At 37.6% G+C, this 14,400-nt stretch overlaps 1 protein-coding gene across 5 annotated transcripts in view; it reads left to right on the top strand.

Annotated features, from left to right (window-relative positions):
• CHUK (component of inhibitor of nuclear factor kappa B kinase complex) overlaps positions 1-14,400 on the top strand; it is a 40,790-nt gene that overhangs the window by 16,103 nt on the left and 10,287 nt on the right. For 4 of the 5 annotated variants that reach the window (XR_008510215.2, XR_008510214.2, XM_024253204.3 and 1 more), the window contains exons 10-16: positions 3,275-3,469; positions 5,727-5,829; positions 7,853-7,976; positions 8,395-8,546; positions 10,893-10,954; positions 12,252-12,361; positions 13,013-13,062. Coding sequence is in view for 3 of the 5 variants with exons in the window: in XM_024253204.3 (XP_024108972.1) it covers positions 3,275-3,469; positions 5,727-5,829; positions 7,853-7,976; positions 8,395-8,546; positions 10,893-10,954; positions 12,252-12,361; positions 13,013-13,062 (796 nt within the window). In the remaining 2 variants the exon portion in view is untranslated. 5 annotated transcript variants of the gene reach the window in all.

Raw genomic sequence — 14,400 nt, 5'->3', positions numbered from 1 at the left:
GCCTCAGCCTCCTGCGTAGTTGGAATTACAGGTGTGCACCATCATGGCCGACTAATTTTTTGTGTGTTTTTAGTAGAGACAGGGTTTCGCCATGTTGGCCAGGATGGTCTCGAACTCCTGTCCTCAAGTGATCTACCTGTCTTGGCCTCCCAAAGGGCTGGGATTACAGGTGTGAGCCACCGCGCCCAGCCTAATTTTTGAAATTGACAAATAATTGTACATATTAATGGGGTAAATAGTGATGTTTCAATACATATACTGTGTAGTGATCAGATTAGGGTAATTAGCATATCTGTCAGCTAAAACATAATTTCTCTGTGTTGGGAATATTCAGTATCCCTTTCTTTTTTCTTTCTTTTTCTTCTTTTTTTTTTTTTTTGAGACAGAGTCTTACTCTGTCGCCTGCAGTGCAGTGGTGCGATCTCGGCTCACTGCAGCCTTGATCTCCCAGGTTCAGGCAATTCTCCTGCCTCAGCCTTCCAAGTAGCTGGGATTATAGGCGTTGTGCCACCAAGCCCAGCTAATTTTTGTATTTTTAGTAGAGACAAGGTTTCACCATGTTGGCCAGGCTGGTCTTGAACTCCTGACCTTAAGTGATCTACCTGTCTTGTAATCTCAAAGTGCTAGGATTACAGGCGTGAGCCACCACGCCCAGCCTCAGTTTAGTATTTCTGTAGCACCACTTATTTGGGCATCTGTGTTAGGATTTGTAAGTGGAAATAATAGTGGGCCTTCAAACTAAAAAGTGTACAGTAAAGGAAATAATCAACAAAATGAAAAAGCAGCCCATGGATTGGGAAAAGATATTTGCATACCATACATCCAATAAGAAATTAATATCCTAAATTTATAAGAAACTCATGCAACTCAATACCAAAAATGTAAATAACCCAGTTTAAAAATGTGCAAAGGACCTGAATTAGACACTTCTCAAAAGAAGAAATTCAGATGGCCAACAAACATATGAAAAGGTGCTCAACAACTCTTAGCATCAGGGTGATGCAAATCAAAACCACACTAAGATATCACCCCCCACCTGTTGAGGTGGCTATTATCCAAAAGAAAAAAGATAAGCATTAGTGAGGATGTGGGAGAAAAGAAATCCCTTGTACACTGTTGGTGGGAATGTAAATATTACAGCTATTGTGGGAAACAGTACAAAGGTTCCTCAAAATTAAAAATAGAACTACCGGCCGGGCATGGTGGCTCATGCCTGTAATCCCAGCACTTTGGGAGGTTGAGACAGGTGGATCACATGAGGCCAGGAGTTCGAGACCAGACTGGGCAACATGCAGAAACCCCATCTCAACTAAAATTACAAAAATTAGCTGGGCATGGTGGTGCACATCTGTAATCCCAGCTACTCCGTAGGCTGAGGCAGGATAATTGCTTAAATCCAGGAGGTGGAAGTTGTAGTGAGCTGAGATCATGCCACTGCACATCAGCCTGCGTGACACAGCAAGACTCTGTCTCAAAAGAAAAAAAAAAAAAGAACTGTAAGATTCAACAATCTCATTTCTTGGTATATATCCAAAGGATTTTAAAGCAGGCTTGTGAAGAGATATTTGCATTCCCATGTTCATTGCAGCATTATTCACAATAGTCAAGATCTGGAAATAGCCTAAATGTCCTTTGACAGATGAATGGATAGGGAAAAAGTGGTATATATACACAGTGGAATAGTATTCAACCTTAAGAAAAAGAAGGAAATTCTGCCATTTAGGACAATGTGGATAAACCTGGAGGACATGCTAAGTAAAATAAGCAAGACACAGAAAGAGAAATACTGTGTGATCTCACTTACATGTGGAATCTATAATAGTTAAACTTAATAGAAGCAGACAGTAGCATCATCGTTGCCAGGGGCTGCAGGGATAGGGGTGCGGGGGTGTATGTAGAGATGTTGATCAAAAGGTCCAAAAATTATGGCAGCAAAAGAAAAAAAAGATACAAAAATGACAACTATGAAGAGGTGACAGATATATTAATTAGCTGAAATGTGATAATTTCACAATGTATATCAAAACATCAAGTTGTATAACTCAAATATATAACATTTTTATATGTCAAAAGAATTAAATTGTCACAAAATAAAATATGTAAAAGATAAAGCAATAAATCAGGAGACGGGGCTATGACAGATGAAACAAGATAGGCTCTATGTAAATGATGGTTGAAACTAGGTGAGTCATTCACAGGGTTGGGAGGGGGCTTATTGTACTATTGTCTGTAGTTTTGTGTCTTTGAAAACATCAATTCAGATTTGTGTTTTAAAGGGAAAAAAATAATAGTGGCCTTGGATTAATGCTTTACCTTTGTAGTAAGGATTTTCAGCAGAGAGAATTTTAATCATTTGCATATACTAGTCAATGTAAGGCATGGAGAAATGTAGGCATTAATTTCGTATGGCTTTTGTAAGGATACTGGAAGGAAAAGAATTTAAAATCATGTTCTTTTCAAAAGACTGAAGTCCAGCTCTGTGGCTGTCCGCGCTGACAGGTGGAGACAGAGCCCCACCTGACTCAGCCTCACACTCACTTGGCCTGTATCAGGCTACTTTTACTGGGGCTTTAGGTGAGAGTGATAGAACTGTTCTTACTTGATTTGGGGCCCTTAGGCAGGTTGCTGCTCTGGGATTAGGTTGTCTTATAAAAAGGTAACTCACCACACATAACAATGCTTTTTCCTGTTTAAAGAGAGACCTAGTTCTTCTATCAGATGATTTCTTAAGGCAGCACGAAGTAGCCAGACACAAAAAGAGTTAAGATCCAAGCTCTACCAGTTATTAGCTGTGTGATCCCTAACAAGTTATTTAACTTAGAACTCTGGTTTCTTTCTTTGTTTAAAATGGAGATTAAAAGATCTAATTATTGGGGATGTTATGTGAAAGTGGTTTACGCCTGTGGTTGTCTTCTGTTAGGCACTTCATGAATTGGAATGTTTCCTTTTCGGTCTATGATAATGTTTTTTTCAAAATAAATAACTGTTCTTTCAAATTGGGATTTTTCTTAATTTTGAAATTTTCTTAATTTTGAAAATTTCTTAACTTTGAAATTTTATTGTTGGAACTAACATCTATTGTAGAAAAGGAAATTGTTCAGTTTTCAGAATGTCATTTTATAATTATAAAAGGAGATCTCACTTTGGAGAATGAGTGAGCCTTGTTTAATGTAGAAATAATGCCTTTTGCCCATATTCACCTTTTAGTATCTGGCAGCGAATCTTTTATGTAACAAATGATCAATAACTTTACCTTTTTTTCTTATTTATACAGATAGTACACATCCTAAATATGACTTCTGCAAAGATAATTTCTTTTCTGTTACCACCTGATGAAAGTCTTCATTCACTACAGTCTCGTATTGAGCGTGAAACTGGAATAAATACTGGTTCTCAAGAACTTCTTTCAGAGACAGGAATTTCTCTGGATCCTCGGAAACCAGCCTCTCAATGTGTTCTAGATGGAGTTGTAAGAAAATTAATTATAATATCCCTAGAGTATGTGAAATCTAGAGGGATTGCATGCCCTGCAATTTTTATGCATACTTGGAATTCCTTGGGAGGCCGCACATTTTGTTTTGGTTTTGTCCTACTCCCAACTCTTATCATTGCTTTGCAAGGTGAACAGGATAGAAATGAAACATTTGTTGTTTTAAACTTTGCAAGACTTTTTCTTTGGTGCCAGTTTTCTGCTCCTGTTCCCAGACCAAACTGAGGGTCAGGCTGCTTACTCTCGTGGCCCAATAACGAGATGCAGATGAACTGGGAGAGATGGGAGTTTTTATTTCTGTAACCAGTTACAGGTAGAAGGCCTGGAAATTATCGCCAGACCAACTCAAAATTACAAAGTTTTTCCGTAGTTTATTTATCTTCTAAGCTATATGTCTATGTGTAAGTTTGCATTCAACTAAAGACATAAGTGATTAACTTCTTTTAATCTGTAACTAAGGTCTGAGTCTTGAAGACATTCCTCTGGAGCCTCAATACATTTACTTACTCTGAATGGGTCCAGGTGCTGGGGTGATTACCCTTATCTTGTCTCCTATTAAATCACAGAGGTTTAAGGAGTTCCTTCAGACCCCCAATAAACTTGTTTGTGGAGGCCTGGGGTTTCTTCAGACCCCCAATAAAACTTATTTAATTCTGAACGGGTCCTGTTAAGAATTCCTTCGTTATTTTGCTTTTAGGCCCGGGAAAGGCCTGGGCAGAACTCTTGGTAGGCTTTGGCTACATTTCAGCCTTTGTGTAAGGGCACTGGCTCTTCCAGTTTTTTTTTAGACAGTCTTGCTCTGTTGCCCAGGCTGAAGTGCAATGGTACAATCTCAGCTCACTGCAACCTCCGCCTCCTGGGTTCAAGTGATTCTCCCTGCCACAGCCTCCCAAATAGCTGGGATTATAGGCACCCGCCACCATGCCTAGCTAATTTTTTGTATCTTTAGTAGAGACGGGGTTTCGCCACTCCTGACCGACCTCAGGCAATCTTCCTGCCTCCGCCTCCTAAAGTGCTGGGATTACAGGCATGAGCCACTGCACCTGGCCACTCTTTCAGCTTTTAATATTTAACTTCACCACTCTGTCAGTGCTGAAACAGTTGTTATTTAGGCCTGCGTTAGTGAGACCTGGCCTGCCACACTTCCAATTAATATTCCTTCTTGGCTTGGTGCAGTGGCCCATGCCTGTAATCCCGGGACCTTGGGAACCCAAGGAGGGTGGATTGCTTGAGTTCAAGAGTTCGAGACCTGCCTGAGCAACATGTTGAAGCCCTGTCTCTACAAAAACTACAAAAATTAGCAGGGTTTGGTGGTGCACCCCTGTAGTCCTAGCTACTTGGGAGATTGAGGTGGGAGAATCACTTGAGCCCAGGGAGGTTGAGGCTGCAATGAGCCATGATCACGCCGCTGCACTCCAGCATGGGTGACAAAGCAAGACCCTGTCTCAAAAAAAAAATTTCTTTTTGTATTTGAAGCCCAGTACTCTGAAACTACTGTGAGAACAGCAGTCTCATAGGTCCTGCCAAAGGATAAATGGGTGGTAAAATATGACTGTGGTCATGACTTTTTTCCCCATTTTTCTTTTTATGACTTTATTGAGGCATATTATCATGTTAGTTCCCATTTAAGGTGTACAATATAGTGATTTTTTATTTCTTTTTTATTAACTTGTCACTGACTTGATGCTCAATTACAGTGATTTTTTTTAAAAGTAAATTTACCAAATTTTGCAGCTGTCACCATAAATCAGCTTAAAAACATTTCCATTAACAGTCCATTAACTGTTAATCTCCATTCTGTCCACCCCAGGCAACCAGGAATCTATTTTTTATCTCCACAAGTTTGCCTTTTCTGAACATTCCATATAAATGGAATTATGTAATATATAGTCTTGTGTCTGACTTTTTTTACTTGCATTGTATTTTTGAAGTCCATGCATGTTGTAGCATGTATCAGTACTTCATTCGTTTTGATTACCGATTAGTTTTTTCACTGTATATATCTTTTTGCATTTGTTCTTTGGGTTTTGGTGATTGTTCACTTTAGCCCATACAAAAGTTGGGGTCTTTTTCCTCAACAAAAGTTTGTACTCTGTTATCTGTAAGAGATATGCTAATACACATTGATTTTGTTCATTTGCATTTCAAAGTAGGAAATCTGGTGCATAAGTATTTAGAAAACCTAGGATTTTCAAAGATCCTTGAACACGATTTTAACTGTTTGTTTCTTTTTCAGAGAGGCTGTGATAGCTATATGGTTTATTTGTTTGATAAAAGTAAAACTGTATATGAAGGGCCATTTGCTTCCAGAAGTTTATCTGATTGTGTAAATTATATTGGTAAGTCCAGTCCATTTAGTGGCTGAGCTTTAAACATGAATTAATAAAACTTTGACTCTCAGTATGATTAGTAGAAATGGACTTTTGGTGTTGTGTTCTGTATCTCACACTTTAAGTTTCTATATGGAGTTATATGAGAATTCTGAAAAATGGATTTATATAGTTTGGAAGGTGAAAAGGTAGATATTAAATCTCCATGAGATCATTCATTTAAGAGAAGATTTACTTTCTTGAGGATAGGGCTCTCACAGGAGAATGAAACTTCACTATTAGTTGAACCTGCTTTTTAATTGTCTCTTCATAGTCTAAGCATGTTCAAGTATTTATTTCATTTTTCCTGTGAATACTGCTTAATGTTCAAATGTTTTAATTTATCCTGTGAAAATTATTCTTTTCTTTTGAACAAGTTAAGTGTTTGATCACTGTATGTCTGTCCAAATAAAATAAAGCACAAAATTGTAAAATCAAGAACAAAATTGAGCAGAGGGGCTAAAATATATGTAATCTTACTTTTTTTTTACGTCTTTTTATTAGTTTTCTTTTGAATTTTTCTTTTAAATTGAGGCAGTTTACATAGAGTGAAATTCACAGATCATATAGTTTGATAACCTTTGACAAATTTAGATACTTGTGTAATCCATACCACAGTCATGATGTAGAACATTTCCTTCACCTCAGAAAGTTCCCTCATGTCTCTTTTCAGTCAACTCCCCTTGCCCCAGACTTTATTATTACTATTTTACTAATGGACTTTTTTTTTTTAAGAATGGTTTTAGATTTGCCAAAAAATTGGGCAGATAGTACAGAGTTCTCATATAACTCCCCTCACTCACGCACGTAGTTTTTCCTATTGTTAACATTTTACCTGGGAGGTGGAGGTTGCAGTGAGCCAATGTCACACCACTGCACTTCAGCCTGGGTAAGAGTGAGACCTTTCTCAAAAAAATAAATAAAAAACATAAAATATTTAAAAATATTAAAAAGTAAAAAAAAATCTATTTTACATTAGTATGATGTATTTGTTACATTTAATGAACCCATATATTATTAATTGAAGCCCATACTTGATTCATATTTCCTTCATTTTTACCTAATATCCTTTTTCTGTTGTAAGATCTCATCTTAGAACACATTACATTTAGTTGTCATGTCTCTTTAGCTCCTCTTTGCTGTGACATTTTCTCAGACTTCAAATAGTCCTTGTTTTTGATGACCTTGGCAGTTCTGAGGAATACTAGTCAAGTATTTTGTAAGATATCCCTCTGCTGAAATTTGCCTTTTTTTTTTTTTTTTGAGATGGAGTTTCACTCTTGTCGCCCAGGCTAGAGTGCAATGGCACAGTCTTGGCTCACTGCAACCTCCACCTCCCGGGTACAAGCAATTCTCCTGTCTCAGCCTCCCGAGTAGCTGGGATTATAGGCGCACACCACCACACCCAGCTAATTTTTGCATTTTTAGTAGAGACAGGGTTTCTCCGTTTTGGCCAGGCTGGTCTTGAACTCCTGACCTCAAGGGATCTGCCCGCCTTGGCCTCCCAAAGTGCTGGGATTACAGGCATGAGCCATCACACCTGGTGCTTGTGTGTATTCTTAAACCTGGATTGTTGGTCCAGGATATGAAATTTATTATTCAGAGGTAGGAAAGACTCAGAGGAGATGGGACTTGATTTAGAACTTGAAAGAAATAATTTGGATTAGCAGAGAGAAAAAGAGTATTCCAGGTTGCAGAAAAGCAAGCAAAAAAGACAGATACAGGAATAATCTCAAGCTCTGTGAGTGTAGTGATTGTGTCATTCATTTTTTCCCCCCTTGTATGTGGAGCAGGGCTTAAGTATTGCAGGTGCTCTGTAAATGTATATTGAACTGAATTAAATGAAAACAAGTGGTTCTTTTAGCATCAGTTTCTAGCATCTATGGGAATCCTGTTTGTGTGGACAGGAAATCACAGAGAATGATAAATCAACTTCTAAAATCCTCAAAAGTAACTAACTCCCTTGCCCTTTTTCTCATCTTCTTGTATATAGTACAGGACAGCAAAATACAGCTTCCAATTATACAGCTGCGTAAAGTGTGGGCTGAAGCAGTGCACTATGTGTCTGGACTAAAAGAAGACTATAGCAGGCTCTTTCAGGGACAAAGGGCAGCAATGTAAGCGGATTCTGTTGTTTATAAGCACAATGCAATGTGCATCATATATTCAAGAATTAATCTTGCCGGTTTTCACTAATCAATATTGCATGTAATAGTAACATACTGGGCCAATTTGAAGTGTAATGTTCTGATAAACTTGTAGAATTCTTACTAATGGACTGAGACCATTCTATTGTAATGGCTTGAGGGTAATAATTCCCATACAGTCCTAGTATGAAAAGATTGTTTATCACAGAATATTATAGGCAGGAAGTCTTTAGAGATCAGATTCTAGAGATCAGTTATTTTTCATAGATTGATAATAGAAACTTAGGCTTTGGCCTTGTGGCAGTTTATGTTTTTACATTATTGTTCAATGTTTCTGAATGCTGATAATATCTTTTTTCTTTTTCTTTTTTTTCTTGCTGTGGTTTAGGTTAAGTCTTCTTAGATATAATGCTAACTTAACAAAAATGAAGAACACTTTGATCTCAGCATCACAACAACTGAAAGCTAAATTGGAGTTTTTTCACAAAAGCATTCAGCTTGACTTGGAGAGATACAGTGAGCAGATGACGTATGGGATATGTAAGTGTCTGTGTAATGTATTTGAAAGGAGCATCTGGTTTCTTGAAGCCATCTGTTATTTTGCCTTCTTAACTCAGCCAGTTGTTTTACTTACCTTCACATTAGAACAAGAGACAGGACAACTTAAATTACCATAAACCATGTTTATTTTGAATGTTACCTCTTTTTTTAAATTTGCTTAGTTGAGCAATTTAGTTTCACAATTGGGCTAAAATTATTTAGCTCTAAAAAAATACAGGTGCGATTTAATAATCTTGAATTTCAAACCTGATTTTAAAATAAATACAAAATCTGGACTTCTTAGCCAGTGCTGTGGACTGAATGTATCCCCCCCAAAATACATATGTTGAAATTCTGACCCTGAAGGTGAAGGTGTTGGTAGGTGGAGCCTTTGGGAAGTGATTAGGTCATGAGAGTGGAGCCTTCATGTTTGGGATTAATGCTCTTACAAAAGAGACCTGAATGAGATCCCTCATCCCTTCTGCATGTGAGGACAGAGCAAGAAGATGGTCATCTAGGAACCAGAAAGCAGGCCCTCAAATCTGCCTTGTTCTTGGACTTCCCAGCCTCCAGAACTATAAGAAATAAATTTCTGTTGTTTTTATGGCACTTAGTCTATGATATTTTGTTATAGTAGTCCAAATGGACTAAGACAACCAGGGGAGTCTTAAACTACTTACTTTTCTGTAAATAATGACACAAATATTCTAAGGCTATGTTTTTTTCAAACCATCTACTGTGGAGTCCTACTATTTTTTAGTGCATACAGTCTCCAAATTTTCAATATTTGACTCCATGCTTATCTCCTTCAGATGTACTAAGGAAGTGTAAAAAAACAGAGTTAAAATATGAGTAAATCGAAGGAGTCATACTACCAGCATTTCTGTTTTCTTTTGTAAAACAAATCCTTTTTAGGAAACAAATACTGTTTGTACACTTGTCCTGAGCAAGCTATGTGTATCTCAGAGTAAACAATCAATAGTGTCCAGTTGGGTGAATGGATTTACTCTCCAGAACTGGTTTTATTAATATTATTGATATTTTATTTCTATTTGTATATTATTGATATTTTATTTCTATTTGTATATTATTGACATTCTGGTGAGTGATAAAACATAATTATTTCATTAAAATATCTTAGACTTGTCAAAGGCTTATTGTACAATTGTTAAAGAAAAATTAGGTAGATCTATATGTGCTTTTATTAAAAGATCACCTAAGTCTTTAGTTGACAGTTTTAAATTGTGGGAAAAAATAAAGAGTATACAGATATTTTCACTTGTGAGGGAGTAGGCTATGTGTCTATGTAACAAATAATCATAGTAAGGTCCCTTGAGGTGGATGGTAGAGGGGAGGAAGAGAGAGTCTTTTCTGTTTATATCCTTTTATAGTATTTAATTTTTAAAAATCATATTCAAGTATTAAATTTCTTTTCTGGCCAGGTGTGGTGACTCACGCCTGTAATCCCAACACTTTGGGAGGCCAAAGCAGGTGGATCCCTTGAGCTCAGGAATTCAAGACTAACCTGGGCAACATGGGGTAGAACCCCATCTCTACAAAAAATGCAAAAATTAGCCGGGCATGGTGGTGCACACCTCAGCTATTCAGGAGGCTAAGGTGGGAGGATTGCTTGAGCCCCGGAGATAGAGGTTGCGGTGAGCCGAGATCATGCCACTGCACTCCAGCCTGGGTAACAGAGTGAGACTCTACCTCAAAAAAATTTTTTTGTTGTTGTTTTCTCCTTTATCCACCCATCTGCACACTGGTATAAATATATATATTTTTAAGAAAACAGTCATCTGTATTCATTTCCTAAGGGTTCCATAACAAAATCCCATGAACTGAGTGGCTTAAGCAATAGAAACTTACTGTCTCACAGCCCTGGAGGCTAAAAGTCCAAAATTGAGGTGTTGGCAGGGCCATGTTTTCTCTGAAATCTGTAGAGAAGAATCTTTCCTTGTTTCTCTCTAGCTTCTTATGGTCTGCTAGCCATCATTGGCATTCCTTGGCTTACAGTTGCAGCACCTCAATCTGTCTCCATTGTCACAGAGCATTCTCCCCTGTGTATCTGTATCCTGTGTCTCTTCTAAGTACACTGGTCGTACTGGATTAAGGGCCCAGACCATTCCAGTATGAGTATTAATTTGTCAAATTACTTCTGTAATGACCTTATTTCCAAATAGGTCCCATTCTGAGGTATTAGGGGTTAAGAATTCCACGTATCTTTTGGGGGGGCCACAATTCAACTCATAACACATCTTTGATGTTGATATGGCAAGGAGGCAGGCAGCCACTAATTAAAGATATGGCTATTTCTGAGATAACCAATTTAGACTTTTCTTTTAGCTTCAGAAAAAATGCTAAAAGCATGGAAAGAAATGGAAGAAAAGGCCATCCACTATGCTGAGGTAAAATCATTGACGTCATTCTGTATACTTATTAATTCTTGATGTCTCCATTAGAAACTATCTTTGGTTTTGGTATATAAAGAGCATTTTTCATGTCATTCCTGAAATTCAGACAAAATTCTAGTAGATGCTTTGTATATAAAGAGGGAGGTATCATAGTGATTAAAAACAAGGGCTTTGGGAAAATTACCTAGTGCCTCACTGAGCTTCAGTTTCCTTTATTTATTTATTTTTTGAAACAGGGTCTCACTCTGTTGCCCAGGTTGGAGTGTAGTGGCATGATCAAAGCTCACTGCAGCCTTGACTTCCCAGGCTCAAGCAGTCCTCCCATCTTGGCCTCCTGTGTAGCTGGGACAAGAGGTGCACCACCATGCCTGGCTAACTTTTACATTTTTTGTAGAGACGGGGTCTCACTATGTTGCCCAGGCTTGTATCAAACTCCTGGGCTTAAGCAATCCTCCCACCTCAGCCTCCCATAGAGCTGGGATTATAGGCGTGAGCCACCACATCCAGCTAGTTTCCATATTATGGGGACAATTTCTTTTCTAGTAGGGTTATGAAGATTAAATGGGAGTCAGTAACGGTAGGTGTCACTATTAATTTGTGACTGGTTTAGATAGGATGGCTGCACATCCCGGTTTACCTGGGACTGTCCCAGTTTATACTTAATGTCTTGCCATAATTATCAGTAGTAGTCCCTTTCACTCTCAAAATTATGCCGGTTTGGACAATAAATTATATGGTGTCCCTAGGTATAGATCATTCTCTAGGTGGCAGATTTTTTCCCCTTATCCTGTACATTTGTCCATGGTCCTAAGTTATTACACTCCTTAATGTCAGTACTTACCCTGAGGATGTGGGTGGGGATACCCATGGTATCCTGGGGTGGGAAATCCAAGTTCTTTATCTTTTTGTGTCCCTATTCAAGGCAGTGGGGACCAGGAAGCAATCAAAATCATAGAGCCAAGATACAAGTAATACCAATGGTTTTGGTGGTCCTTTTTCTTTCTTGTTAGTTGATACCTGTTGTAGCTTTTTGCTTCTCTGGAGGTAAAAGCAAATACTAGTAGTTTATTGTCAGGAGAGAAAAGAGAGAAGACTAAGTATGTTCTTATGTGAAAGATTAAGTGTCAGAATCTGAAGAATAGAAAGGCTTTAACAAAATCAGTGTTTCATATTATATTATTTAGTTCTCTAATGAAGCAACAAGTCATTCTGTATCCTTAGGATCTGAATTTTGTTTCCTGTGATATAGTGGTAAGCCTTTCATTTCCTTTGTATTTTCATCATATTTTAGGTTGGTGTCATTGGATACCTGGAGGATCAGATTATGTCTTTGCATGCTGAAATCATGGAGCTACAGAAGAGCCCCTATGGAAGACGTCAGGGAGACTTGATGGAATCTCTGTAAGGATGCACTTGTGTTGTTGGTCTTGACATCTGTAATATTTTGTATTCTTTCTGCTTACATCTGGGAAATTAAACCTCTATGTGGTTCTTTTCTATAGTTTTCCTTTCCCCAAATATATTGGCATTATATTTAAAATGGAAGCTTTTTCTTAGTCACAGGAAACTTTGGAAATAATTCTTTGGGTTGGCCTTTTTTGGTTTTTAATAAAAGCATTTATTTCATATGAGTGTTAAGAATTTTCCAAGTATAACTAAGTTACAAACTATTCCCTACTTATTGTACCTCTGGTCCAAGGTATTGACTCTTAAATGCCCTAAAACCTTGAAATTTTTTCTGAATTAAAGTTCTGGATTGAAAACTTCAGATATTTTCTCGAATTATAGGTCATAATTTTTGTCTGTTTAAGTGTCTGTGGTGCAGAGATGTCCCCATGGTAGATCAGAATAGATATGAACTATATTAAACTTTGCATTTTAAGAACTTGTATAGTTCTTATTACTCAATACAATGCTCTGTGAAATACTCGTTGGCAATATGAACTTGCTTTAAAATGGGTTTATTATTCAAATAAAATATTGTTTCAAGTTGTAGATTATTGAAGTCATTAAATTACCTTCACTTATCAGAGCATGTTTTCTCTTTTACAGGGAACAGCGTGCCATTGATCTATATAAGCAGTTAAAACACAGACCTTCAGGTAAGACACTTCTATCACAGTGCTTGAAGGCATTTTAGGTAACTATCACTAGCCTAACAAATGTGGGGGATCTAACATTTTTAAGTTAAAAATTTTCTTAAAGCTGCAGAATAAATTCCAGTTTTGGTATTGCCATTAAGACATGGTATAATAAGCTTTAAGATTGTGAGAATTTAGGAGATTAAAAAGAGAAAGTAACAGAGAAAGTGAGGTAGAAAAATTTTAGAAGGGGACGTGAAAAGAAAGAATGGAAGACAGAAAAAAGGAACTCAAAGAGGAAAAAACAGCAAGAAAATGTTTAGAAAGATGGAAAAAATAAGTGTTGCTTAAGATTAGAGAGGTTGGGCCGGTTGTGGTGGCTCATGTCTGTAATCCCAGCACTTTGGGAGGCCAAGGTGGGTAGATCACCTGAGGTCAGGAGTTCAAAACCAGCTTGGCCAACATGGTGAAACCCCATCTCTACTAAAAATAGAAAAGTTAGCTGGACATGGTGGCATGTGCCTGTAATCCCAGCTACTTGGGAGGATGAGGCAGGAGAATCACTTGAACCTGGGAAGAGGAGGTTGCAGTGAGCCAAGATCGCACCACTGCACTCCAGCCTGGGTGACAGAGCAAGATTCTGTCTCAAAACAAAACAAAAAAATATTAGAGAGGTTGGAAAGAATTTGAGGCAGTGGGTTCAGGTATGGAATGGTTAGAGGGAAGGCCTGTGCTGTTCTAGGCCAAAGCAGATTGCTTTGAAAATAATGCCTTCATCTGCACTGGTCACTGATGACTTGTTTTGTTGGCAAAACAATTCCAGTTGAACATCTGCTAAATACTGAGCAAGGTCTGCTGGAAAGAGTACTGGATGGGGAATCAGAAGGCTTGAATTCTAGATTGAGTAATTTACTGACCGTTACCTCAGGCAAATCTCCGTTTCCCATTTCCTTCTTCTGCAAAATGGGGTTGAAACCTAGCTTTCCTACTCAGTGAGTATATTGTGACAGTGTATTTAAGAGGATGTTTGTGAAAATGCTTTGAAAACTATAAACTATTATGTACCTGCAAGATATTATCATTTAGTTAAAAATTTGTTTTGAAGGGTAACAGAAGAAATAAAGTCTGTGCCCTAATGTGCATTATACTTAAATGCATATGTTAAAAAAAGATATAATTTTACACTTTAAAATTTGTAGACACGTAGCAACACATGCAAATTAATATACATGTGAAATTGTATTTCATATACTATTTTCACATTTAAAAAAGAACATTATCTCCTCTTATACTGCTTTTATTTTACTGAAATCTATTCAGTTTAATCTGACCAGCAGTTCTCAAAATGTGGCGTATGGA

The sequence above is a fragment of the Pongo abelii genome, chromosome 8 (genome assembly GCF_028885655.2).
Source record: "Pongo abelii isolate AG06213 chromosome 8, NHGRI_mPonAbe1-v2.0_pri, whole genome shotgun sequence".
NCBI lineage: Eukaryota > Metazoa > Chordata > Mammalia > Primates > Hominidae > Pongo > Pongo abelii.
The sequence above is the reverse complement of the archived record's forward strand: the minus strand, read 5'-3'. Positions and strand labels throughout refer to the sequence as shown.